General features: G+C 39.6%; 1 protein-coding gene across 1 annotated transcript; it reads right to left on the reverse strand.

Moving 5' to 3' along the window:
- Window positions 1-1,043: 1,043 nt before the first annotated feature.
- Window positions 1,044-27,952, reverse strand: NUS1 (NUS1 dehydrodolichyl diphosphate synthase subunit). Its single transcript, XM_061427468.1, has 5 exons — window positions 27,342-27,952; window positions 9,471-9,596; window positions 7,969-8,118; window positions 6,337-6,436; window positions 1,044-3,830 (listed from the first exon to the last, which is right to left on the reverse strand). The coding sequence occupies exons 1-5, from the start codon at window positions 27,754-27,756 to the stop codon at window positions 3,740-3,742; spliced, it is 882 nt and encodes a 293-aa protein (XP_061283452.1). The 5' UTR covers window positions 27,757-27,952; the 3' UTR covers window positions 1,044-3,739.
- Window positions 27,953-27,956: the final 4 nt, after the last annotated feature.

Here is a 27,956-nt window from a genome sequence, read left to right on the forward strand (position 1 = left end):
ATAGTACTTGAATCTCTAGAAGATCGAGGGAAGAGAAATGGGTATAAAATTTCTTGAAGATTTTGGACCAAGGCTGAGTTCTCATTAAGGACAACTCAATGTGGACTATAATTTTTTCAAACATTTTCATGTGACATAACTGTTTATATCTAGACACAAGAGCCAAACACAAAACAGAATGCAACACTCAATTTGGGGTTTGTAGTTTAAAAGGAATTTATTAAACCTGTTACAGTAAGATCCATTTAAATATAAATACCAAAAAATTCTAGGATTGTCACCAGAAATGTAATCAATGAATGATGGTATTAGAAGTTTTTTCCTTTACATTTGCTTCTCTGAATTCTTTTTTTTTTTTTTTTACAATGAATGTGTTTTTTTAAAGTTGAAAGCAAATTGTTTTTGCACTTCCCTTTTCCACCAATTTTATCAAGTATATGGCCTATCAACTAGGATTCTTGGACAACTGTTGACAGCAGTTGGGTTTTATTTCAAACTTTTTTGAACTTCCCCCTACACTAGCTTTTGTTAACGGTATGTCCTATTAACTAAAGTTAAAAGGTGACTTTTGAGAAACTTGATTTCAGATGAAAATTATGCATAAAAAGCCAACTACCTTACAATTAGATTCTCAAGTGAGAAAGTGAATACTCTATGCAACATAAGAAAAACCATAGCTCTTACCCTTCTATTTTCTGGTTTGACGAGAACTGTCAAATTCCTTTCTAAAAGAGTACACATATACATTTTCAATTTGGCATTCAATATTTAGTAAAAAAAAAAAAAAACTATTCAGATATTATTCTGGAATTTTGAAAATTTTAGCAGTAGCAAAGCTCAATTTCACCTTACTTTTACCTAGCAAAAAGCAAATTAACATTTTAAGATTCCAAATGTTTAATCTGGTAAAAATGAGAATATACTTCAATCAAGAACACACCATCTAAAAAAATAGTATTGCTATCTTGTCATATGAACTTCTCATCACATTTCTGCAGTCCCTACATGTTTAGAATAAATGTAGCATTCACATAATACTATAGTCCATGAAAAGAGTATATTCTTTTATTGTTTTTATTCATACACATCATTTCAACCTTCAATAATAAAATTCAATAAATTTGATTCCTTAATCATAAAAACTTTACACATTATTTACATGTTGCCAAAGTCTACGCCATACAAAACATCACAAGGATTTGACTCTACGCACGGTACCATCACACAGGAAGAGGAGGGGCTAATCCAGTAACATACATTCAAAGATTAACTTGTAGATGTGCACAGTGTATTTGGCACTGTTCATCAACATTAGAACACATTCCTCTCTTAAGACAGACACTATTCAGCCTTAGTCACAATATATCAGAATTTGCTATTCACATCAAAACCAGCTTTCAAACTTTCTAACAATAATCAAGTGTTAAGAAACAAAACACAAATCAGAATTGGGAATGGAATTCAAACCCTCAACCTCTTGCTAGGCTCCAAGCTGCCATCCGTAAGGTAGGCTTAATTTGATAATTTTTCCATTGTGGAGAGTGTCAGAAGAAACAATATAAAGATATTCTTCAAAACACATAAAGATAAACAACTCTTTAAAGTTTTCAGTTCTTCTTGAGAGTGCAAAGAGAGCCCTGATAATGCATAACTAGTAGGTGATTTTGGCAGGAATTATAGAATGATTGATGTCATTCAAATTGTGGAGACTGTACTGGCAGTTAACCTCATGGAAAGAAACTGGAATGCCTAATCTGAAATCAGAATCCTTAGCAACTTGTTTTAAGGGTTTCTTCCCATCTAGGACAATAACAGACTCATGTCAGATTATAGATTTACTCTGATAGGTAACACTACACTGCTATGAAATATAAGGACAAAATAAAAATACAAAAAACTCAACTGTTCTTGTAGGGCTTTGGCTACATCCCAGTGGGTAATTTATTTGACTAACTTCAACAAAAATGAAATCCCTTCACTTCAATTGGGCCCATTAAATTTAATTCATTAAAAGCATATATATTCCAGAATGTTTAAAAAAGACACATATATAAAAGGCATAAATTCAGTCTTCAACTAAGGCCAAAAAGCCTCAATAGAACATGGATGACAGTACAGGGAGACAGAAACAAAAAAATTCTCTGGTAAGGTTTAGAGATATGATGTCGCATCACACAAAGCTTTTAGCAATAAATTAAGACTTGAAAAAAAAAGTCTCACAATGTACAAAGAACTATAATGTGCAAAGTAATGTCACTGAACCAAAATTTAGTTTATAATCATTTTATTTCAAGTGTATTTTTAAAATCATAAATGGAGTTTTGGAATCCAGAGTCAAAACATTTATTCTTTATAGACTCAGAATCTGACAAGCAATTTCAAACCTTGCTGTCCAAATCCAGTGTTCTCTGCTATTTTTCAGACTGAGACCTAGTATTTAAATCTACTCCATTCTAAACGTATCATTTTGGATAACTGTTGTGCACTTGCTGTTGATAAGATTCTTCTGAAAACAGTCCATCAAATATATAAAGAATGGTTTCTGTCCAAGTATCAGCAGAGAGGGGAGAACTACTAAACACCTATCAAAAAATCATCTATTCATTTAAAAAATAACAAAACCAGTGCTGTTCTCTGCCATGAAAGAGAACATGCAAAATTAAATTACTTTTGTAGAACTGTGGTAATATTTTATTACCTACACAGGCCTCAATCTCACTTAAAGATCTTTTAATACAAAGTCACCATCAGGATTTACTCAGTAAAAATCCTGGGTACTAACATGGCCCTACATGTGCTATTCCAAAGAGGAACAGGTTACTTTTGAGGAATAGAGCTGCCTTGGTAACTTCCCTCAAATGCTTATTTTAAATAAACATAGTTAATGGAAATATTTTTTTAACCAACTCTGGGTACTATCTCGCAAACAGCCCACCAAATGGAAAAGGAAATCAAAACTTTCTCTACTTATCTGGGAAACTTTCCATGTTTACTTTTCAGATCATGACTTTTTACCTTTTTTTTGACTGTCTCAAACAATATTTAAAATTTTTAAATTCTGTATTCCAATGTAAGAGTTCTTTTTCAAATGATCGTCACAACCCAGAACACAGACAACAGAGCAACATTTTCAAGTCACATTGATAATAATGAAGAGATGAAAATGGACGGATGTCTGAAAACAGGTATTCCCTCTGCTCCAAAGGTGAGCAAACTTTTAACATGTGAACAACACGGAACTCCATCCCTCAAACTCAGAATGCTTCCATTTCATATGTCAATATATTATTCTTAAAACTTAAAGTTTGGTCACTTGGAAAAACTGAACAAAAATTACTCCCCCACCCCCCTAAACAACAAAATAGCTTTAATTGCCCCTTTCTCTCCCCAGAAAAACAGGGAAGTAGTTAGGGCTGAAGCCTTTAAATCTGAAATTTCAGCTCCTAAAACATTGCTGCAATCTGCTCAAAGGTACCAGCTCACCATGTTTCCTTCTCCACTACTTCCTCATTTATAAGTTTATTTCCACACACACATGCATACACACACGCGCGCACACACACATACTCGCTCACACATACTCTTACTCTCAAGTAAGACACTTTTTTGTGTTTGTTGATAAATTATGAGGATTATGAACTAGGTGTGTACAGGGTTTCATAGGTGCTTTGTAAACATCAGAGTCACTTGAGTCCTTTTCTCCAAAAGCCTGAAATCAAATCACGCGACCAGCGAATCACTATTTCCCCAGACGCTGTTCACAGGCTGCATACTGACGAAGGGCAGAGAAAAAGTCCTCATAACTGATGTTTAGGTGGGAAGGCAAAGAGCTGGGGGAAAAAAAAACCAAAGGAGAAAAAAGCAATTAGATGATACGCTATAATTTGGAGGAGAGGAACCAGAAGGGTAATGACCAAAAAGATTAAGAACAGAAGAAAGTAAATTACAAGCATAGAGTACATCAAACTATTTCTACTAAATGATTATTAAACTTGCTGTGAAAGAGTTCAAATAAAAACTAACCCCTCTATACATTTTTTTTTTTTGACATTTTAAAGGGACTTGTAAAAAGTAATTTTAATCTTAATGGAGTATAGCTGACTTACAATGTTGTGTTAGTTTCAGATATACAGCCAAGTGATTCAGTTATACATATACACATTCTTTTTTAGATTCTTTTCTCATATACATTATTACAGAATATTGGGTAGAGTTTATTGGGCTATACAGTAGGTCCTTGTTGGTTTACATTCCACACTTGCTAGGTACCGATAAGTCCCAAAGATCCACCCTTACTGTGACTTTTCGTCTAAGCACCAATCTTACATCTTCATCTGCCCTCTTAAGTCTAAACAGACCATGGCCTCAAAATCTTATTCTTGAATTCAACCTGTTCCCTTCAAAATCAATGGTTCCTTGCCTTTCCCATTTGTCTCAATGACACTGTAATTTATCCAGTCACTTAGGCTTAACAACTCAGGAATCATTTCATTTCTCCTCTAGTTCTTACTGCAATCAGGAAAGTGCTAGGCCTGCAAGTGAACTTGGTAACTGGTTCTCATGAATAAGAGAATTCATAGTATATTCCTCCTAGGACCCAGAATTAAAATATATTTTTAGGCTCCTAAGTTTCTCTCTTTTTCTTTTTTCTTCCACATGTGCTTTATCTCATGCAGCAAATTCTATCAACAGTATTCCACAGTGTGTGTTCTTTTATTTATGTCTGGGCTTTTTTTCAATCAATATTATGTTTGTGAGATTCACCAGTGATGCATATTTTTAAAATTTGTTCATTTTCATTTTTATCCAGTTTTCCCTTCTATAAATATTCCACAAAAGCGGCATGGGACAGCAGCCGGAGCACGATCCGCCCCAGATGGAGGTAAGAAGGAGGTGAGGCATCTCATGGTCTCTCCTCCTTTTCTACCCAATGGCATCCACTTTCATGAAGTAAGTATAGCTTTTAAATGTATCAAACAGTGCATATTATTTTGCAAACTTCTTTCACTCAGTCGTATTTTTGAAGGTTTATTAGGTAGATACATGTGGCTTCTACATCCGGTTTATTAAGTGTTACATATATCTCACTGTATGTGTGGGCCATAGTGTAACTATTCTACTGATGGACATTTGGTTCTTTTTTAATATTTATTTTTATTTATTTTGGCTGTGCTGGGGTCTTAGTTGCGGCATGTGAGATCTTCATTGTGGCGTGCGGAATCTTTAGTTGTGGCAGCTGGGAATCTAGTTTCCTGACCAGGAAATGAACCTGGGCCCCCGGCACTGAGCTCGGAGGCTTAGCCACTGGACCACCAGGGAAGTCCCATTGGGTTATTTCTTAATTTTCTGGTATTCCTCACCGAGCTGCCCTTCTCCTTTATTTTAAACCAGGGGTCTGCAATTACAGTCCAGGAGACTGCCACCTATTTTTGTAAACGAGGCTTTACGAGATCATGGTCACACACGTGTGTTGACATAATCGTCCACGCTTGTTTAGCTACACCGGCATGTGTTTAGTTGCAACAGAGAACAGCAGTTCTGAAAGAGACACAGCTTCCAGGATCTAAAATATTTAGCCTCTGGCCCTTTACTCAAAAAGTTTGCCAAACTCTGTTCTAAATAAGCAGTTTCATTCTCATCCATGTACTCTCATAAATTACAGGTATGTCAAGAGTATGACAAACTCTTCAGTTGTCACGTTAGCTCATTCTTACCCAGACACAATCTACTCTAAAACATAGTTGCGAAACGAACCTTCCAAAATCACCATTCCCACTGATTTCCTACTGCCTTTCTAACAACCACACACATTCCTTATGCTTATATTTAAAGCATTCTCAATGTCAACAGTCCCAAACTATCTGATTTCACCATATACTACTAGAATCTAACACTAAGCCTCTGCACTGGTGTGGCCAGTTACCTATTTCCTTCTAACGCGACACTCATGTCTTGCCCCCTAGTTTTTCTTTGTTCCCTGCAGCTCACTCCCTACACTTTCTGCCTTTTCTCTAATTACAAAAATTCTACCCCCTTTACACACTTTGCATCAAGTTACATCTTTTCTGTAGAATCAACAACTCTGGCCCACAGAGATCACTCCTGGTCTCCTATGATGATTAGTTTTAATACCAAATATCTGCACAACCACAAAATCTCTTGTGTCTGAGTCGTTTACATAGGTTTTTATTTTACCACTGATATTGTCAAACACCTGAGGGAAAGGATCCAGTATTACAATAATTCTCTGGGAATTCCCATCACATCCAGTATGGCGCTGGGCTCAAGAAACACTTGCTGGACTGAACTAAAGTCAGTACACTTTTAACTACTTACATAATCTCAGTCAACCTGATGTGCCAGGGAAGAAAGCCTAGTGTGCTGTCCACAGGACCAAACTTCAATACTAAATCAGGGTCAGGGAAACCATTTGAACCTTGGAAAGAAAAAAAACACACATAAGAAATTAATATACATTGCTTACAAAAAAATGACCTATGGCAAATTCTGTTCATCAAATTGGTTTCTTATGTTTTCATGTATCTGTTCTCTTCAGAAACTTTATTTATACATTCCATACCCCAATTTCTTGGCACAACATATATTTTTATATCTGTTATTTCCAAATGTGGAAATTTTCTCTAAAGGCTGTTTAACTGGACTGATTACCTGACAAGGAGGGGTATCCCAACTCCCACCCATTCTACAGGTAATCCTCAAATCCCATCTATCTTTCAAGACTCAACTTATGTGTTCTCTTGGCATCCTGAGACCCTCATTGCTTTAAGGACTCAAACACTTATTCTGGCCACAGAACCAAGTAACTTCAGGGATGAAAAGCAACTTTAAAAGTTGTCTATTCTCCTTCCCTCCACATGTGCCGATTTTACAGAGCAAGACCAACTCCTAGCTATACAGTACAAAGGGTCTCAGTATTCCCTAGAGGAAAGCCCAAGCTTCCCAGGAGGGGAAGACGAGACTGTACACCTGCCTCAACCAAGATCTGGCCATTCTTTACTCTGCAAGCTGGTTTCCATATGAGATCTGGCTTGAGAGGAAAGGGGGATAAAAATATTTCAACTACTAAAAAATAAAGTAAAATAAATCTTAATATAAATAATCAATGATGTAGCACAAAAGATGCTATAATCCAAGGGACCCAGGTTCTAAGAGTTTCTAATAACCTCAGTTCAGCCACTAACTTTCTGGTCACAAGGTAAATGGAGAATTTACCTGAGTAAATGAAAAATACATTTGAAATTGTATGGCTATAAAAGCTAACAATGGACATGAATTTATTAAAATTACTGCCTTTCTTCAAAAGGATTAAGGATAAGGCTAGTAAGCAGAAGGACCATAAAGTTAAGGCAAAAAGTTCCTAAGGAACTCTGGAAAGAATAAACAAACTAAAGGTTTTTATAAGCAATTGAAGAAAAATAGATAAAATATAAAGTTACATGTAGTGTAACATGACAGAGTAAGTGGTATATTTGGTACAACAGAATAGAAGGAATACTGAGAAAGGAGTCACAGATGATAGTAGTATATTCCTGGGACTGATTCCTAAATAGCTGTTGAGTTCAAACTTAATATTCAAACTTAACAGACAGTTCAAACTAAGAAGAAAGAGGAATGTTGTATGTCATTTTATTTCAATAAAACTGAAAGATAAAATAAAATAAGGCAAAATAAATTTTAAAAGAAGGAGGCAGAAGTAGAAGTTCTATTTTTAAGGAATGCCCCCCAAACCCTTTTAGATCCTCTCCTTTACCAATAATTCTGAAAGTGAAGGAGCTGACTACACATTTTATCATCTCAAAATTATGTGGGTCTCTAAACTTTAGAAACATAATAAGTACAACAACAAAAACAACAAAATCAGGCTTTATGGTAAGAATGAGACATAGATATTCTCCTTCACACAGCATCCTTGTGAGACAAAACTAAAAACAGACATATACGACTTACTAAGTAAACTGTCTAACATATCTACATCCAAATCTGTGGATTTCTTTTGCTGCTGGGCTACTAACTGGCAGAAGTCTTGAGCAGCTCTTACAATATCTGCTTTTCCATCTTCTGGGGACAGCACCTTCACTGCCGACTGGCAATTTAAAACTGGAAGAAAAAAAAAAGATATTTTTAAAAAATACCCTCTTTCAAATATATTTCAAAATCAGTTCCAAGAAAAAGTATAGCTCTTACAGTAAACAAGAATCTTTTACACCCTTCAATTTTAACATCAAAGCATACCTAGCTACTTTGCTCTGAAAGAACCTGTACATATCATTTGTGTATTTATTTACATATAGTCTTATCAAAGTGCTCAGAATGACCTTGTATCTATGAATAAATCCTCTAATAGTTCAGTTCAGTTCAGTAGTGTCCGACTCTTTGCAACCCCATGAACCACAGCACGCCAGGCCTCCCTGTCCATCACCAACTCCCAGAGTTAACCAAACTCATGTCCATTGAGTCAAGTGATGCCATCCAACCATCTCATCCTCTGTCGTCCCCTTCTCCTCCTGCCCTCAATCTTTCCCAGCATCAGGTTCTTTTCAAATAAGTTAGCTCTTTGCATCAGGTGGCCAAAGTATTGGAGTTTGAGCTTCAACATCAGGCCTTCCAATGAACACCCAGGACTGATCTCCTTTAGGATGGAATGGCTGGATCTCCTTGCAGTCCAACAGACTCTCAAGAGTCTTCTCCAACACCACAGTTCAAAAGCATCAATTCTTCGGTGCTCAGCTTTCTTCACAGTCCAACTCTCACATCCATACATGACCACTGGAAAAACCATAGCCTTGACTAGACAGACCTTTGTTGTCAAAGTAATGTCCCTGCTTTTTAGTTATAGGGTAACTTACAATTTCCGCTCACCCAAAATGCCATCTACAATTACAGTATTATTAGTAATAACACAGATAGAAGACAAAAATGAAGGCTGTAGGAAGAAAACAAATTGCTTTAATGGAAATGAATTGTCTATAGCACACGGATCTACCTTACCAAATTCTTATTCTATGGAGCTGTTTTACATTTGATAGGATTCTAGATAACTAATAGCTCTGCCTAATTCTTGTTTATAGACATACAATTCTTTGGTAGAGATTCAATTAAACAAGTTTTGTCTCTATTCACATATTTATTTTAATATTTTTGATCTATAAGTGTGTCAACTCTTTGGATTCTCTTTGAACAGGCTTTAAAATCTACTGATTCCTGGTTGTTTGAGTTAAATAAAATCTTGAACATGTGTTTATTTTTTAATATGTATGAGTCATGATTTTCTTTTTCTGAAAATTATCTTTTAACCAGATGAAGAAAGAAAAGTTTAACTCTGATGATTAAAGGTAGTGATAATAAACACTAGGGCAAAATGAATAAATAAAAGAGTAATAGAATCTGCCTTGAAATACAAAAAACATTATCTGCGTATGTTAGGTATTCAATTTTACACTCAAGCTTACCTTGATCATCTTTGTCATTACTATTTGCAAACTCTGGTGAGTATTTGGAACAATCTAAGCCCAGAAGTTCCTGCTGTTGTTTTAAAATTTCATCCATCAACCTGGAATTATTTCTTTTGAAAATACCTTAAAAAGAAAAAAAAAAAAAAGTAAATGTCAACTAGGTTAATTTATCCTCATCAATAATTAATGGATGCTTGTTATGAAAACAATACTGGATCTAGAACTGAAAAAATTCCAAATGAAGCAATGATGACTAATCCTAAACTAGAATCTAAAAGGAAAACATGACAACAAAACTGTTATTTTAAGTCTGGCCTCGGACTAAAGTCAAAAAAAGACAGGAGTTAACAATTCCGTGTCAATATGGATATGAGAAAAATTCAGACCTATAAAGAACTTTTCAGAGACCATTCACTTGACATCTTCATTTACAGGTTAAGAAACTAAGACCCAAGTCTCAGAAAGATCCTTACGGGATTTGTCAGAGCATTTAGAAACTGCAGCAGCGGTCCAAAGTTTCTATCTTCCTCTCTCCCAGACTACTCTCTTTACAGATTCACTCTGTGCATGCAATACTGTTACCTCAATTTGATTAGTTTTTTTTTAACAGTAAGAATAATATGAATTATGTAAAAAGAAGAAAAACAGAAGGGGCTGAGAGCCTGGGGGGCTACAGTTCACAGGGCTGCAAAAGAGTCAGATGCAACTTAGCGACTCAACAACAAAGAGAACAGACAAAAGTGCCGAAATCAAAATTTAGTAAATTCAAGTAAAGCATGAAAATATACTACATAAAACTCTTTCTGATCCTCCAACCATGCACATAAAAGTAAAAACTACAGTTACTATCTATCACTGAGAAAGATCAAGGAACTATTAACAAACTTAACTAACATAGAGAGCTCTAATAAAAAACAATTTGGCTATTTTCAGAGAGGCCAGCTTTCTAGTGGTCATTGCCTCTTAGACCTTTATCAAGGGCTCCTTCTCTGTACTCTCAGTCAGCTCTGTCTTTAACAAAACAGCTCAAAGATCAACTGGGAGACAGAACATAATAAATAAATATATATACAGTAACACAGAATCTGCTGAATATGCTGTATAATGCCAACTTGGTTGAGTATGGGTCTATCAGTAGTTCAAAGATAAAAAGCAGTCTCTTTGGTTAAGAAAAGGCTTTGTAAAACAAACAAGACTTAAGTTGAGCTGACCTCAGAAAGTTAAGAGAAAAGAAAATGGAAAAGATAGATCATGAAGAAAAAAAGCACTGAATTCTCAAAAGACAGACTAATACTACTTTTGATTTGAGAAATCAAATGATTTGAGAAAAGGAATAAGGGAATGGGCCTAATTTTTACTTCATTTTGCCTACCCAATGGGTAACCAACCTTTTCTGGGCAATGTATAAACGTGTAGAAATATTCATCTTTAGGAAAACCAACCTAGCAGCAGTATAGAGGAGGACTGGCAGCAGACCACTGCAGTAGTCCACACATAATTTGATCAAGCAGTGAAAAAGAATTCACTGTAAAAGAAGAGCTGAGAGAATAAAGAACATGACTTGAACAGAGGTAAACACAGAAAATCCCATGGCTTTAACCCTGGGAAACAGAAGGTGGTAATACTTTTAAAAAGTATGGAAATTCTACAAAGAACTGGTTTGAAGGAAAACACTAGTTTGAGATAGCTGATGATAGACGACTTAGGTGGGGTTACTGTAAAAGCGATTAAAGATACAGGGAAAGGGTGTTCATGCCAGGGGTAGGTCATATAAGCTCCATGGGCAGGGCTCTGACTGTTGCGCCTACAAGAGGCTAGCACAGTGCCAAGCACAGAAAAGTGAAAGTCGCTCAGTCACATCCGACTCTTTGCGACTCCATGGACTATACAGTCCATGGAATTCTCTAGACCAAAATACTGGAGTGGGTAGCCTTTCCCTTCTCCAGGGCATCTTCCCAACCCAGAGATCCAACTCAGGTCTCCTGCATTGCAGGCAGATTTTTTACCAGCTGAGCCACAAGGGAAGCCCAAGCACTTTGGTCTGCGGAAAGGCCATGACAGGTCAGAGACCTTCTTTCTTCTCAAAATCCTATCCTCATCCCAGTTTGCTTGAATTATCTTCTGGATCAGTTCCCAATCTACTCCTTGAATGGCCTCTTCTCACTCTGCACTGAATCTTTTTCCTCTTTCCATCTCTAAATGGAGACTACTCCTCAGCGTTTCTGCCTCAGCCCTCTTTCTGTCCATGTGCTCCTCCTTCTCTGGTTCTTTACGGGACTTTAAAACCCCAGCATCAGGACCAGGGTAAGATGAATGAGGCAAAACTGGGGGCAGGAAGCTGTGCGTTGCAAAAATCCTAGTAACTAAAATTAATAGTAACTTAATGTAATACCCTTAAAAATTTAAAAATAATGCAAAACATCCATGATGAACAAAATATTAAAATTTTAAGTAAAAAAAAGGATTGGCATTTGGTTCCCAATATTTTGAGTTTATTCAAACATCTAATCCCACCTTGAAGTTCTGTAAGCATCTGAAAATGAACAAATCTAAAACTTGGTAGCTTATCTTTCAAAAAAACTCTCAAACACTTACATTGCATCAAGTTAAAAAAAAAGAAATAGCACGAAAGTGTAAAACTTATACGTACTTAGGGACAAAGCCTAAAGGAGAACAGTAAATATGTAAGGTTGATGGGACAGTGGGTGGTTTAAAATCACAACTGCTGTAAAGCCGCTCATGTAACTTTAAAAAATCACCACCAACACCAACCAAAATAAAACACAGCCCTTCTTGTGGTTGTTTTCCTTCTAATAACATCATCAGTAGCTACCCAGTCACCCAGACATGGTCTCTGCTCTCTGGCATTACCATCACCAGCCTATCAGAATGCTATCCCTTGGCTCTTCTATAGCAATGCTCCCCTGAACCTATTTCCCTTTGTCCACTGACCCCACTGTTTCAAGCAATAGTCTTCTTTATAATATTACAACCACCCTCTGATGGGTCTTCTACCTCTTCTAGCGTGTATCACTATAGACAGATTTTCCTTGGGTACATCTGTAAGCCTGGCACATTCCAACTTTAACCTCTTCAATGACTCCCAAAATGCTTACAAAAATCTACAGTATTAGGAACAAACTATGCAGATCCATATTAACATTCCATGTTATGCTTCCACACTTGGTAGGTAGAAAGAATCTATGTTTATAACACAATTGAGTCTTCCAATTTCTCTATACTTCTCTACCCAGCAAATCTGATTGCTTTATATTGCCCCCATAGCACTTGAAGTGACTCTAACCTTCAACCTTTGTTACCTCCCCAGCCCCACATCTGTAAAATTCTCCCAATTCTTCAGGCCAGCTGAAATGTCATTTACCCTCAAGAAGCTGCTCTGAATTTCTAGCCAGATATGCCCAATTCCTCCTCTGACTTACCTCACTCTTGCAAATACAAACATCTGCTCAAACTCCTTAACAAACCAATATTCTACTTTTATTAGTTATAGCTTAACTCTCCCCCACCCCCTATGAACTGTAGTCTTACTTGTGAACTTGGGTCTTGTTATCTCTTTTCCCCTAAGGTGCCTTCCACGTAGCAGGAGTTCAATGTTTATTTAATAAACTGAATTATCAGTGCACAAAGTGCTACCTAATAACAATGAAACCTAAATGGACATGACACTGAATGGAATTTTTAAAAAGCTTCCAGGAACCTCTCACAATAAAAGGAGACACTTGCTTACTGCACACAGGCAGAAATGCTGTTAAAAAGGAAACTACTACACAGAGATGCAAATACTTTTTACAAAAAAGACCTCCAGAAAGTTATTTTAAATTGAACCTTTATCTCGGCTGATTCGGATGGAAGGATGAAATTAAAAAGCAGTTTCTGAAAAGTACTAAATCCAAAAAAAAAAATACTAAATGCAAAGACAGATTACCAGCAAAGTAATTCCTGATACCCTGCAGCCTGACTGCCATCCAGAAATCTGATTATACTCTATGGTTCTTATCTTACTGATACTTTCCATAAGCAATATTCTTGGGCTACAGTTTTCTTCAGGATTCAAAGTCTACACATACACACTTCACAGAACAAGATCTGCGACAAGATATAAGAATGCCTCTGACTGAGACAGGCAATTCCTCTGGCAATATCGTAATATATGTGGAGAGCCTTTTTCTCGTATCATAATTCATCTTGTTTGCCTTCACAGAATCTAAAGCCAAAATGATGTAATAAAAATAAAGAAACCATAATAAAAGTCCTTTTATGCAAAAGGAAGCAGCACACACTTAGGAATAACTGATCTAAAAGCAGAGACATTACTTTGCCAACAAAGGTCCGTCTAGTCAAGGCTATGGTTTTTCCAGTGGTCACGTATGGATGTGAGAGTTGGACTGTGAAGAAAGCTGAGCACCGAAGAATTGATGCTTTTGAACTGTGGTGTTGGAGAAGACTCTTGAGAGTCCGTTGGACTGCAAGGAGATCCAACTAGTTCATTCTGAAGGAGATCAGTCCTGGGATTTCTTTGAAAGGAATGATGCTAAAGCTGAAACTCCAGTCACTTTGGCCACCTCATTCGAAGAGTTGACTCGTTGGAAAAGACTCTGATGCTGGGAGGGATTGGGGGCAGGAGGAGAAGGGGACGACAGAGGATGAGATGGCTGGATGGCATTACTGACTTGATGGACATGAGTCTGAGTGAACTCCGGGAGTTGGTGATGGACAGGGAGGCCTGGCATGCTGTGATTCATGGGGTCACAAAGAGTCAGACACGACTGAGCAACTGAACTGAACTGAAGAGAAGGCAAAAACACTAGCAAATACTCAAATTCATGAAAAACCTGTGCTTTACAGAATTATATAAAAATGAACTGCAAGAATTATTTTATCCTGTCCTTTTACAGAGGGTTCAGCAAGGCCAAGCAACTAACTGCCTTTGGTCAAGAGTCTAAGCCTTTGGATTGAAATCCAGGTCTCCTGACTTCCAATTATTCAGCTCAGTAACTATGTAATGCTGATAAACAGCGCTAAATTCATCTTACTATTAAATTCTGAATTTCCCTCCCCCAAAAGTTAAACGAAAGTTGGCCGTTTTACAAATGAACAGAATCTTAAAAAAAAAAAACAAAAAACTAAGTCTAGAGCTCTTTCTAAGGTTTTTAAGAAGTTACAGGGTAACAGATACTTGAATTCTTTACAGATGACTTAGGAATCTAAAGTTAGGGTTTTGCCATAATGATTTAAAAACTTTTACATTATGCTTGTTGTTCTACAACTGTACCTCATGCACAATTTCCCTCATGTAAACTATCTGGAAATATATATATATAGAAAAGATATATGAAAGAGCCAAAATTTTTAAAAAACACATGAGCACATACCAGAAAGTCTACAATTTCCATGAAAGAATAAAATATTATGCTAGGAAAGTAGACCTCAGAAAGACAACAATGTTTTTGGTATTTTTGATAAACCCTATGCCAAATGTAGATCTCTTTTTATATCTTGAGGCTTTTTAAATTCTAGTATTAAAAACTGTATAAGTGTAGACAACAAGGAAATGTCCCATAACCATCCTTCCTAACAAACTGAATGTCCCTTAATCTCATCATCATAAAATGACTATTTCTGGTTTTTAGTATTTCCTAAGCATTTAACTTATATGCAGAGTACATCATGAGAAATGCAGGGCTGGAAGAAGCACAAGCTGGAATCAAGATTGCTGGGAGAAATATCAATAACCTCAGATATGCAGATGACACCACCCTTGTGGCAGAAAGTGAAGAGGAACTAGAACTAAAAAGCCTCTTGATGAAGGTAAAAGAGGAGAGTGAAAAGGTTGGCTTAAACCTCAACATTCAGAAAACAAAGATCATGACATCTGGTCCCATCACTTCATGGGAAATAGATAGGGAAACAGTGGAAACAGTGTCAGACTTTATTTTTGGGGGCTCCAAAATCACTGCAGATGATGACTGCAGCCATGAAATTAAAAGATGCTTACTCCTTGGAAGGAAAGTTATGACCAACCTAGATAGCACGTTGAAAAGCAGAGACATTACTTTGCCCACAAAGGTCTGTCTAGTCAAAGCTATGGTTTTTCCAGTGGTCATGTATGGATGTGAGAGTTGGACTGTGAAGAAAGCTGAGCACCGAAGAATTGATGCTTTTGAACTGTGGTGTTGGAGAAGACTCTTGAGAGTCCCTTGGACTGCGAGGAGATCCAACTAGTCCATTCTGAAGGAGATCAGCCCTGGGATTTCTTTGGAAGGAATGATGCTAAAGCTGAAACTCCAGTCACTTTGGCCACCTCATTCGAAGACTTGACTCATTCGCAAAGACTCTGATGCTGGGAGGGATTGGGGGCAAGAGGAGAAGGGGACGACAGAGGATGAGATGGCTGGATGGCATCACTGAGTTGATAGACGTGGGTCTGAGTGAACTCCGGGAGTTGGTGATGGACAGGGAGGCCTGGCGTGCTGCGATTCATGGGGTCGCAGAGTCGGACACGACTGAGCGACCGAACTGAACTGAGGCACACCTGTGGCAACCCACTCCAGTGTTCTTGCCTGGAGAATCCCAGGGACGGGGGAGCCTGGTGGGCTGTCACCTATGGGGTCGCACAGAGTCGGACACGACTGAAGCAACTTAGCAGCAGCAGCAGGCATACCTGACCAAGCAATTTTGTATCCTGCTTCTCTCACTTGTATAACATGTATCCTTCTTTGGTGCTAATCTCATGATTATTTTAACAATTGCATTATTTAACAAAAAAGGCCCCTGAATTCAGTAAGCATTTCAAGAACAATGGGAAGCCACTGTCAAGTTTTATTTAGAGTTTGAATAATATTACCAAAAAAGTTCACTTTGTTGATGGGTAAAGAGTGGATTATACAGGGACCAGATCAGAACAGAAGATAAATTAAGAGGCCACTACAGCAATAATCCAGGTGAAAAATAATGAAAACCCAAACTTGGGTGGCTGCAGGAAGAACCACAACCCAGTGGCAAATTTGGAATATACTCTAGAAGGTCAAGGAGGCCTGACGACAGATGAGAGGTAGAACATGTAAATTTTTAGCTTGAGCAGTTGGTTGGAAGGTAGTGGTCTCCCATTTTCTGAGATGAGAAATAAACCAGGAAGGCAGGGTCTGGTGGTGGGGGGCGAATTCAAGAGTACTGTTTTGGACATGTTAAGCTTTTGAGATGCCTAATAAAATAAACACGGAGATGTTAGGTAAGGAGTTAGGTAAGGAGTTAGGTAAGGAGCCTGGAATTATAGAAAAGATAAGGACTGGAGATTCAAACCTGAGTGTGCGCATACAGATGATATTTAAAGCGAAAGGATTGGGAAAACTATCTGGGTCAAGAGTCAGCAAACCACTGCCACTGGAACAGTCGCACCACTCACGCACGGCCACCTTCCGACAGGGCTGAGTGTTTGTGACAGGGACCATATGGCTCACTAAGTCCAAAATATTTACTACCTGGCCCTTTAAGGAAGTTTTCTGACCCCTGATCTAGGAGATGGGAGAAGGCAATGGCACCCCACTCCAGTACTGTTGCCCAGAAAATCCCATGGACGGAGGAGCCTGGTAGGCTGCAGTCCATGGGGTCGTGCAGAGTCGGACACGACTGAAGCGACTTAGCAGCAGCAGATCTAGGAGACAGGGTGAACGTCAGAAAGACAAGGGCATACATACAGCACAAACTTCTAGGGCATCCCAACTTTTAGAAGTGGAGCAAACAAGCCAGAAGAACAGGCAGTGAGACAGGAAGACATCCAAACACACATGATGTCACGGAAGCTGAGAGGGAAAATATTACAAAGAGAGTGGAATTAAGTATGCCCTACACAGGTTATGAAAAGCTATAACCAACCTAGACAGCCATATTAAAAAGCATTACTTTGCAGACCAAGGCCTAATTAGTCAAAACTATGATTTTTCCATTAGTCATGTATGGACGTGCTTGTTGGACCGTGAAGAAAGCTGAGTGCCTAAGAATTGATGCTTTTAAACTGTGGTGCTGGAAAAGACTCTTGAGAGTCCCTTGGACTGCAAGGAGATCAAACCGGTTTATCGTAAATCCTTAGCACATTAATCAGTCAAGAAACAGATTCAGAAAACCAGGAACCCACATATAGTAAGAAAAGAAAGGGAAGTCACTCAGTCGTGTCTGACTCTTTGCGACCCCATGGACTGCAGCCTACCACACTCCTCCATCCATGGGATTTTCCGGGCAAAAGTACTGGAGTGGGTTGCCATTTCCGTCTCCAGAGGTCCCGACCCAGGAATCGAACCCAGGTCTCCCACATTGTAAGCAGACGCTTTACTGTCTGAGCCACCAGGGAAGTCCTTAGACTACATATAGTAAGAGACAGATCTTAAATATTGCTTCTTCTAAAATTTATATGAACTGAAAAATCAATTCTAAAAAATGAGACTTTCAAAATATACATGTATTTCTTTTTTATATCTGAAATCTAAACTTTTGCTGTGACTATTGCTTCTCTTCAACAGAAACAGATTTTTAAAGAAATATCTAACAGCAAGTGTTTATAAGGACATGATAAAGAAAGGAAAGAAAAGCAAGATAAACACTCAACCAATCTTGTTACAATCTCTCATCTCACCAGCTAAGGAACTAAAGCAATACTTTTTTTTTTTTTTTTTAATAAATAAATACCCATCCTTTGAAATAGTCTACCTTTCTTTTTAAATGAGACACCTAAGTAAGTTATCTGGTGGTTATCCTCATTTAGTTCTCTAACAATCCAATTGTAACACTATTAGAGGCAATCTTCAGAGAAGAAAACATATACTTATAGGACAATTTTTTTTTAACGTACCAATAAAATTTTACATGACTGAAGTACTCAGAACAAAATAAATCTCATAAGCCATTAAATAATTTTGTTTCAAGAGAAAGCCCCACAATACCTCATAGAACAACAATTATCCTGGAATGAGCATGCTGTAACAAGGGGAGAGATATGTGGGACAGTGACCCAGTACAATGGTGCAAGGGCTGGGTTTTAGCTCCAGTTCTTCCAGTTCTTCAGCAAGAGAGGTAGGCAAAATAAACAAGCCCTGTGGGTTTTCTAAGTCTCTGGCTGTAAATCTTAAAAATGAGATTATCTTCACAGACTCTGCTCATCTGACAAGGAAATAGTTCAACACAGAGCAGCAGCTCCATAAAATTAAGTTCAGTTGATTAAAAAAAAGTCAAGTGTGTCCTACAACTCACAGCATGAACGTTCATATTAGTGGATGAAGAAAACTCTGTTTACCTTTAAATACCTTTTACAAATTATCTTTATTACCTCTAGATAAGTAACACTTTACCAAGGCTTTAAGATGACCCAACATAATCAGGAATAGTACCAAGGTGCCTGGATTATGGTTATATTCTCTTATTAGTGGAAGTTGGTACAGCATAATGGTTAAGCACAAAAGCTTTGGAATAAAACCTGGTTCAAATTCTAGATCTGTCTCTTACTATATGTGGTTCCTGGTTTTCTGAATCTCAGTTTCTTGACTGGTTAATGTGCTAAGGATTTAATGCACTTCTTTGCATAGCATCTGGTGCATAGTAAGAGTGCAACAAAGAATAATTATTACTATTAAGGAAAGGTTTGTTTTCATACAGAAATCCAATACTATGGTTAAATGGAAAGCTACTCAGAAAACAATGTCATTTCAAAAACAGGATACAGCTTTTCAAAGACAAAGCAAAACTGGGATAGTCAAGGGAAGCTACCTAGCAGTTAATAGTGAGAATGATTTACAAGGATCTATTGATAGCTTTTGACAGGCTGCTAGCCCTTTGTAGAAAAAGGGGAGAGGACATCACAGGATGTTATGATAAATATGAAATTCTGTATTATATTTGCAATATACTATACGAGGGTGAAGATTAGAAATAGAATCCCTTCGAGAGAAGACAAGTACCCTAGTTTGTACTGTCTGTGTATCAAAATTTAATCACATTTATATTTAGACTTTCAACACTTCTGGCAACTCCGTATTTCAGTGTAAGGAGCACAATACTTGATAAATTTCTATTTCCCAACAGCATCTGTGTCAGTGTGCCAAATAAGTAAACTAGGGCAAACTGTGTTCATTTCCCTCCCACTGTGTTAAGGCCTCTGGGTATTGGTGCTGGAAAACAAATTACAATTCATCATCCTTACCTATAAAAACATGCAGCCTCTTCTTCCAATTCAAGGAATACATACTGACCTACTCATTACACGCAAACACCAACCTACAATCTGTAGGAAAAGCAACAGTGAGGATAGATACCATCTGCGGAGCTTACAAGCTAGTACCAAAGTTTGAGCACGTGTACATACAACTACTACTTCCCAAAATGGAGAACTTGGAGATGTACAGCATTTAAGGAGATTCAAGGCGACAGCAAGGCTAGGAATGGAGTAGCGGAGAGAGAGTACCTGAGCAGTGACAGGACGGACTTAAAAGAGCAATGGTAGCTTTTGGACAGGCAGATAGCCATTTGCCAAGAAGAGGAAAAGAGGACACTCCAGAAGGAGGGGACATCAAGTACCTAATCATGGATAAAGTAAAAGGCATATAAAAGAATGAGAAATAGGTTGGGAAGGCTGGGAGTATACAGGGCAGATCGTTTTTAATGCTAGTGTGAAAAATCTGAACCACAAAACCATTTCAAAAGATATCTAGTATGGATTTACAACCATGGAAATAACACTAGAGAGAGTAATACAAAAGATTTGTTTTGTTGCTAAATTCTCACATAGAAGCAAATGCCTTATTCCGGATCACTCCAATTTATAGCAATAGTAAGTAATAATTAACTGCAGCACTATTTACAATTGCCAAGACAAGGAAGCAATCTAAATGTCCGTCAACAGAGGAACGGTTATAAAGATGTGGTATGTATTATATACAATAGAATACTACTCAGCCATAAAAAGGAATGAAATAGTGCTATTTACAGAAACATGGATGGACCTAGAGAGTGTCATACTGAGTCAAGTCAGTCAGTCAGAGAAAGACAAATATGGTATCACTTATATGTGGAATCTAAAAAAAATGGTATAAATGAACTTATTTACACAACTGAAAGACAGCCACAGCTGCAGAAAACCAACTTACAGGGGGAAGGGTGGTGGGAATGGGTAAACTGGGAAACTGGGACTGACATATACACTCTGCTAGTGTTCTTGCCAGTGTTCTTGCCTGGAGAATCCCAGGGACGGGGGAGGCTGGTGGGCTGCCGTCTATGGGGTCACACAGAGTCGGACACGACTGAAGCGACTTAGCAGCATATATAAAACAGATAACTAATAAGGACCCACTGTATAGCACCAGGAACACTACTCAATACTCTGTAAAGACCTATATGGGAAAAGAATCTAAAACAGAGTGGATATATGTACATGTATAACTGATTCACTTGGTTGTACACCTGAAACTAACAAAATACTGTAAATTACCTATACTTCAAATAAAACAGAAAGAAAAAATATTAACTAATAATTAAGACCCACCCAAGATCATCCTCACTTATGAAAATGAACATAAAAGATAAATAAATAATCTGATGTAATATAAGTAGTGGCACGTCCTTTCATCTGTGGTAGGGTCAAACTTCAATGTGTAAATGTATCGTGTAAGTAGCTTAATTAAAATAGAGTTGCTCAGGTCCCATTCCCCTAATTTGATCTGATTAATAACTCTGCTGAATATGTACTTTTTATAAACACTTCCAATGACTCATTCATAGATGGCCCACAGACCATGTTTTGAAAATACTGCCCTACAACAAGGTTCTCAGCATGGTACCAATACAGTGAGCAACATGAACAGGTTCCACCCCTGAAGATAATGATACATCTCCAGGTAACCTGGATCAAGGCATACTTTAAGGGAGATCCAGGCAAGTATAGCATCCCTAAAGCTAAAGCACCAAAAGCTCCAAACTCCAGTTTTTGTTCCAACCCAATTATGGTCATTGCTTAAATGATAACAGTATAGACAAAATTGCCAAATCACCCTTCTAGAATTCTGAGCTCAAGAAATTCCTGAGAAAACAACTCAAATTTCTGACAGGTAAAAGAATTATTGTAGAAATTCTTGATTATAATCAAGAAGCAGTGCAGGTAAATGGAAATGAAAAGATCAGTGTGTTTGCAGAGTCAAACCATGGGAAGTACTAATGAATTTCTTTGTCTAAGGATTAAATACAATCTAGATCTAGCTGTAATTAGAATGAATGTATATATGTGTTAGTTGTGTCCAACTCTTTGCAACACCATGGGCTGTAGTCCACCAGACTCTTCTGTCTATGGAATTCTCTAGGCAAGAATACCGAAGTGGGTTGCCAATCCCTTCTCCAGGGGATCTTCCAGACCAGGGATCAAAGCTGGCTCTCCCGCACTGAAGGCAGATTCTTTACCACTGAGCCACCAGGGAAGCCGAATTAGAGTGAAAGGATACAAGACAGGGAAAAATTTAAGGTGGTAATGTAAGTCATCTCCAAGACGGCTGCCATCATCTCCACCTGAGTCTCTCCCCTTCTGCATACGCCATTTTCTCACTGAGGTCTATTTCTCCTTTTTTTTTTGATTTGGGGGCTGACCTGTGGCTTCTCAGACCAACAGGATACAGGAGAAGTAACACTGCATGGTTTCCTAAGCTAGGTCATAAGAAGCCCTACAGTTTTGGCCTTTGGCTAATTCTTTGGGAATAACTATAAAAGAAGTATGACTACCCTAAGGTCACTGTTAAATGAGGAAACTTAAGCTAGCCCTGTGAAGACAGATGACCAACCGTCCTCATCTATGCCAGCCATCACAAACCAGGTACTGAATATATGGTGTGAAACCTTTTACATCCCAGCTACTATCTGACTGTAACCTTATGATTAGAATAGACATCAAGACAGAACTGCCCACCTGAACCAAGTCAACACATAAACTGTTTTAAAACACTATGCTCTGGGGTAGACTACAAAGTTAGAGATAACCAGAACAGCTGCCCAGGTCTTTATTCTACCTCATTTCTCAACTTTTCATTACATCAGATCAGATCAGATCAGTCGCTCAGTCGTGTCCGACTCTTTGTGACCCCATGAACTGCAGCATGCCAGGCCTCCCTGTCCATCACCAACTCCTGGAGTTCACTCAGACTCATGTCCATCGAGTCAGTGATGCCATCAAGCCATCTCATCCTCTGGCATCCCCTTCTCCTCCTGCCCCCAATCCCTCCCAGCATCAGAGTCTTTGCCAATGAGTCAACTCTTCGCATGAGGTGGCCAAAGTACTGGAGTTTCAGCTTTAGCATCATTCCTTCCAAAGAAATCCCAGGGCTGATCTCCTTCAGAATGGACTGGTTAGATCTCCTTGCAGTTCAAGGGACTCTCAAGAGTCTTCTTCAGCACACAGTTCAAAAGCATCAATTCTTCGGTGCTCAGCCTTCTTCACAGTCCAACTTTCACAGGCATACATGACCACAGGAAAAACCATAGCCTTGACTAGACGGACCTTTGTTGGCAAAGTAATGTCTCTGCTTTTGAATATGCTATCTAGGTTGGTCATAACTTTCCTTTCAAGGAGTAAGCGTCTTTTAATTTCATGGCTGCAGTCACCATCTGCAGTGATTTTGGAGCCCCCAAAAATAAAGTCTGACACTGTTTCCACTGCTTCCCCATCTATTTCCCATGAAGTGATGGGACCAGATGCCATGATCTTGGTTTTCTGAATGTTGAGCTTTAAGCCAACTTTTTCAGTCTCCACTTTCACTTTCATCAAGAGACTTACCTATTATATTTACTGATCTCAACACACTACTCAGTAATGCTGTTCTAGCTTCTCTAATGGGAATGCTTGCCAATAAGGAATTCCCCATTCTGTGTGTGTCACATACTGAACACTGTACTGATTATGGTAATCCAAATTCTACCTATTTTTGCAAGGTCTATCTCAGATGTCACCCCATTCCTTACTACGGACAGGGATAAGGAAGTATTGTGTTCTTGGGAATACTTCTCAAGCATGTATGTTGAGAAGTAACCCTGTTCCTCATGGATTTTTCTCTTTTTCTCTCTTTAAAGTCTCTGTCATCCACTAGCATTAATACATTAGCTTATAATAATCTTTAGTAACTATCCCTGACTTTAGAATAAACTCTTTAAGAGACACAATCTCTTGTACTTCTTTGTTTCCTAATGCTTTATATCACAGCAAGTACTCAATAAATGTGACATTAAAGACTATATCAATAGGCTTTCTAAAATGTTAAATATTTACACAGAAATAGGCTCAAGTGAAAGTTTAAGAAAATTGAATAGAGCTTAAGTATCTATATGCTGCTGCTGCTAAATCGCTTCAGTTGTGTCCGACTCTGTGCAACCCCATAGACGGCCTCCCACTAGGCTCCTCTGTCCCTGGGATTCTCCAGGCAAGAATACTGGAGTGGGTTGCCATTTCCTTCTCCAATGCATGAAAGGGAAAAGTGAAAGTGAAGTCACTCAGTCGTGCCCGACTCTTAGCGACCCCATGGACTGCAGCCCACCAGGCTCCTCCATCCATGGGATTTTCCAGGCAAGAGTACTGGAGTGGGGTGCCATTGCCTTCTCCATCCTTGTCTTTTAGCCACTGCCATTTTGGACAGTTTAAGTATCTATAAGTATCTATATGCTGCTGCTAAGTGGCTTCAGTCGTGTCCGACTCTGTGCGACCCCAAAGACAGCAGCCCACCAGGCTCCCCCGTCCCTGGGATTCTCCAGGCAAGAACAATGGAGTGGGTTGCCATTTCCTTCTCCAATGCATGAAAGTGAAAAGTGAAAGTGAAGTCGCTCTGTCGTGCCCGGCTCTTAGCAACCCCATGGACTGCAGCCTTCCAGGCTCCTCCATCCATGGGATTTTCCAGGCAAGAGTACTGGAGTGGGGTGCCATTGCCTTCTCCAAGTATCTATATAGTTCCCCGGAAAAAGGATAAGTTTTCTTACATAAGCACATGACTTGCTCACCGACCTCCTTCATGTCTACTCAAAAGTCAACGAGGCTCAAGAGGAAGGGGACGCACGTATACTTATGGCCGATACAGCACCCACGCCAGTGCTCTTGCCTGGAGACTCCCATGGACGGAGGAGCCTGGTGGGCTGCAGTCCATGGGGTTGCAGAGTCGGACACGACTGAAGCGACAGCAGCAGCATGTTGATATATGGCAGAAATTAACACAATGCTGTAAAGCAATTATCCTTCAATTAAAAATAAATACATTTTTTTTAAAGTCCATGAGGCTTTCTTTGGCCACTCTTTTTAAAACTGTACTCCCTACTCTACCATTGACTTTCAACATTCCTCTCCCCCTCCTCTGCTTTACTTTTCCTCACTGCATTTATGATCAAATACATTTTTCTCATTTATACTATTTGCCACACTTCCACCAAAATGTAAGTTCCATGAGCATAAGAATTTTTGTCTTTATCACTGGCCTAGATGCCTCGTGCCTAGAACAGTATCTCCCAATTTGTCACCTGTTAAATGAATGAATCAATCAGTCAATAGCAAGGATGAGTAAATTCAAAGTCTCTTATTTCAAACAATGAAATTAACCCCTATCCCATTAAAAACTCATCAAAATTGCTTTTACAGTAGGACAAAAAGTGCTCTGAGTCCGTGCACTGAAAATGCTCCGTAAAACTCTCTTTGATTATCAGTCAAGACTTGCTTAGCTTGACTTCTTCCTTTTCATTACCAATGGTTTCTTTAGCAAATACGATAGGATATTTCTGAATCACACCAGCAATTCAAGAACAGGAATTTTCAGAACAAGGAAGTGTAGCAAAACTATAAACTGTGTTCTATTTAATTATTTATTTTCCTTCTCTACTAGAACACAATGGTACTTGCTTTATAAGAATTATTTGAATATAAGTGACTCACTTAAAGTCAATTCACCACATTGCTCAACGGCTTTAATTAATTTCCCCTCTGCTTCACTTACTTTTCCCTCAGACAGTATTTCTGTTGCATTGTTCAAGCAAAGACTGTGTCGCCTTATTACAGTCTTGTGATTTCTACTGGTCTTTTGGCAAGTTCCATAAAATCTTAGTACCTAAGTATATTAACTTTAACCTCAGAGGGTAAGCTATCATTTGATGACGATGGGCTATGAGTCACCACCACGTTCCTTGCCGGCTGCAAGGAAGGTGATTGGTCAATCAAAGGTAATTCTAATACCCTGCAAGAGTTGCTGTCTGACCTCAACCTACCCTTTCTGACAAACCGTCACACTTAAACCTGCCTATGTGGTAAAGATTTAAGTGCTAAAAATCAAGTTGTAGTTCCTGTGAGCATACCATTAATTTAAGCTATTGAACGGAGACTAAAATATTAGTTTTCTTTCCTTCATACCAACATTCCTCAATCATTCTTACTTGGAAGGAAATGCTATTGCTTTTGGTATTTGACTGAGACCCAAACAAAACATTTATCTCCTACTCCCTCCTCAAAGCCTGGTTTAAACACTATCTCCTCTGCAGGAACTTTGGGAGCTCCTCCAATCAGAATTTCTCTTCCTAAAGGAGATCAGTCCCGAGTGTTCACTGGAAGGACTGATGCTGAGGCTGAAACTCCAATATTTTGGCCACCTGATGCGAAGAGCTGACTCACTGGAAAAGACCCTGATGCTGGGAAAGATTGAGGGCAAGAGGAGAAGGCGATGACAGAGGATGAGATGGTTGGATGGCATCACCGACTCAATGGACATGGGTTTGGGTGGACTCCGGGAGTTGGTGATGGACAGGGAGGCCTGGCGTGCTGCGGTTCATGCGGTCACAGTCGGACACGACCCACCGACTGAACTTAACTTCTCACAGCAACTACTAACTCTCAACATCTGTTGCTCAACTTGCCACTCCTGTCAATGTGTCTACCCCCAACAAGCCTGAGTCTATGGAACTAAATGTTAAGAATCCAAAGAATATGCCTGCTGCTGCTGCTGCTGCTGCTGCTGCTGCTAAGTCGCTTCAGTCGAGTCCGACTCTGTGCGACCCCACAGACAGCAGCCTACCAGGCTCCTTCGTCCATGGGATTTTCCAGGCAATAGTACTGGAGTGGGTCGCCAGTGCCTTCTCCAAGAATATGCCTAGCACTGGGCTTTAACTTTGTAGCTACCCAATAAATGTTCAAGTTCTGTACCTACAAAAATTCCCTACAGTGAAAATTTCCTCAATCAAAATTTATGGGAGGACAAGTACTGTGTTGGCCCCTGAGGATCAAGGATCGCACAACATCCCAGGCAGCTGAAAACAGAAGGTGACCACCTTCCTAGTCGCCTATCCAGGCTCTCAGGTACTTTTCATAAGCCTACTTCAAATGCCACTTGTCCTCAACCACTGAGCTGTGACTTAAAAACAGTGCTCTGGGCCTCTCTGAGGAACCACTGCGGTGTAACAAAAAGGTAAACCCGAAGGAAAGTACAGACTGGCTAAAATATCAATCCTCCTCTTACTACCTTTCAAACTTTGGACAAATGTGTAAATGTTAGCGACCTCAGCTCCCACATTTGTGAAACAAGGGTATACAAACACCATCCACTTTACTAGGACGTGATAACGGGTAAGAAATATTTTTAAGTATGTACAAGGTGATGAATCGAGTTCAAAGGTTTAGCAGGTGTTCAATTAAGCTTATCTCCCCTCCTCGAAGGCGCTAGCACCGAAATTTGCACTCAAGGGCCTCGGGGCACAGAAACTCGCGGAGCCGGGAGGGCTGTGCCTAGAGGTGCGCCCCGGTACACCTGCCGGATGTGCGGGCCCCGCGGCCGGAGAGGCCCCGGTCCCCCGACCCGCTCTGGGTCTCACCTTGATGGTCGTAGACGCTAATGTAAGAGATGCCCACGGCCATACACCACACCACGAGGCTTGCGATGTCCGAGAAGCTGGGTTCCTGCTCTTCCTCCGTGATCACCAGGCCCATGTGCACAGGCAGCTTCTCCAGGGAACGGCCGTCCGCGCGCCAGCGTAGTCGCCGGTGGGCGGCGGCCGGGGCCGGTCCCCCGCGCGGATGCCGGTGGTGACGGCGGTTCCTGCCGACAGCCGGGGGCTTGCGGAGCGTGAAGCCGAGCGGCGCTAGGACCGCGGCAGAGGCGGCGCGACAGCAGCGCCGCCAGATCCAGTTCCAGGTGCCGAACCGAACGCGGAGCCAGGAGGTGAGCGTGCGGTGCAGGCAGAGCAGAGCGTGCAGCACCCGCCACACCAGCTCGTACAGCCCCGTCATACTCTCGCGGCGCCCGGGCGCCCTCCTCTCTCCCTCCCACACCCGCGGCGCGACCGCTTCTTATCCGGCTCTGCGGCCGGCGCGGGCCATCGCTCCGCGTTCCCCCGCCCCCTGCACCCGATCCCCCTTTCTACTGCCAACACCTCACCTCGCCCCCGCCGCCATCTTCCTCTTGCCTCGGCAGCCCCGCCCCACCTAGT

Source organism: Bos javanicus, chromosome 9 (genome assembly GCF_032452875.1).
Source record: "Bos javanicus breed banteng chromosome 9, ARS-OSU_banteng_1.0, whole genome shotgun sequence".
In the NCBI taxonomy this organism is placed as follows: Eukaryota; Metazoa; Chordata; class Mammalia; order Artiodactyla; family Bovidae; genus Bos; species Bos javanicus.

Bases quoted from the DNA above. Each gene is read 5' to 3' on its own strand.
- NUS1 (XM_061427468.1), bottom strand. From the start codon at position 27,756: ATGACGGGGCTGTACGAGCTGGTGTGGCGGGTGCTGCACGCTCTGCTC. The intron at 6,437-7,968 runs GTAAGTCGTATA...TTTCTTTCCAAG, and splicing joins TATGTTAGACAGTTTACTTA to GTTCAAATGGTTTCCCTGAC. The intron at 3,831-6,336 runs GTAAGTAGTTAA...TTTTTCCCCCAG, and splicing joins ATCAGGTTGACTGAGATTAT to CTCTTTGCCTTCCCACCTAA.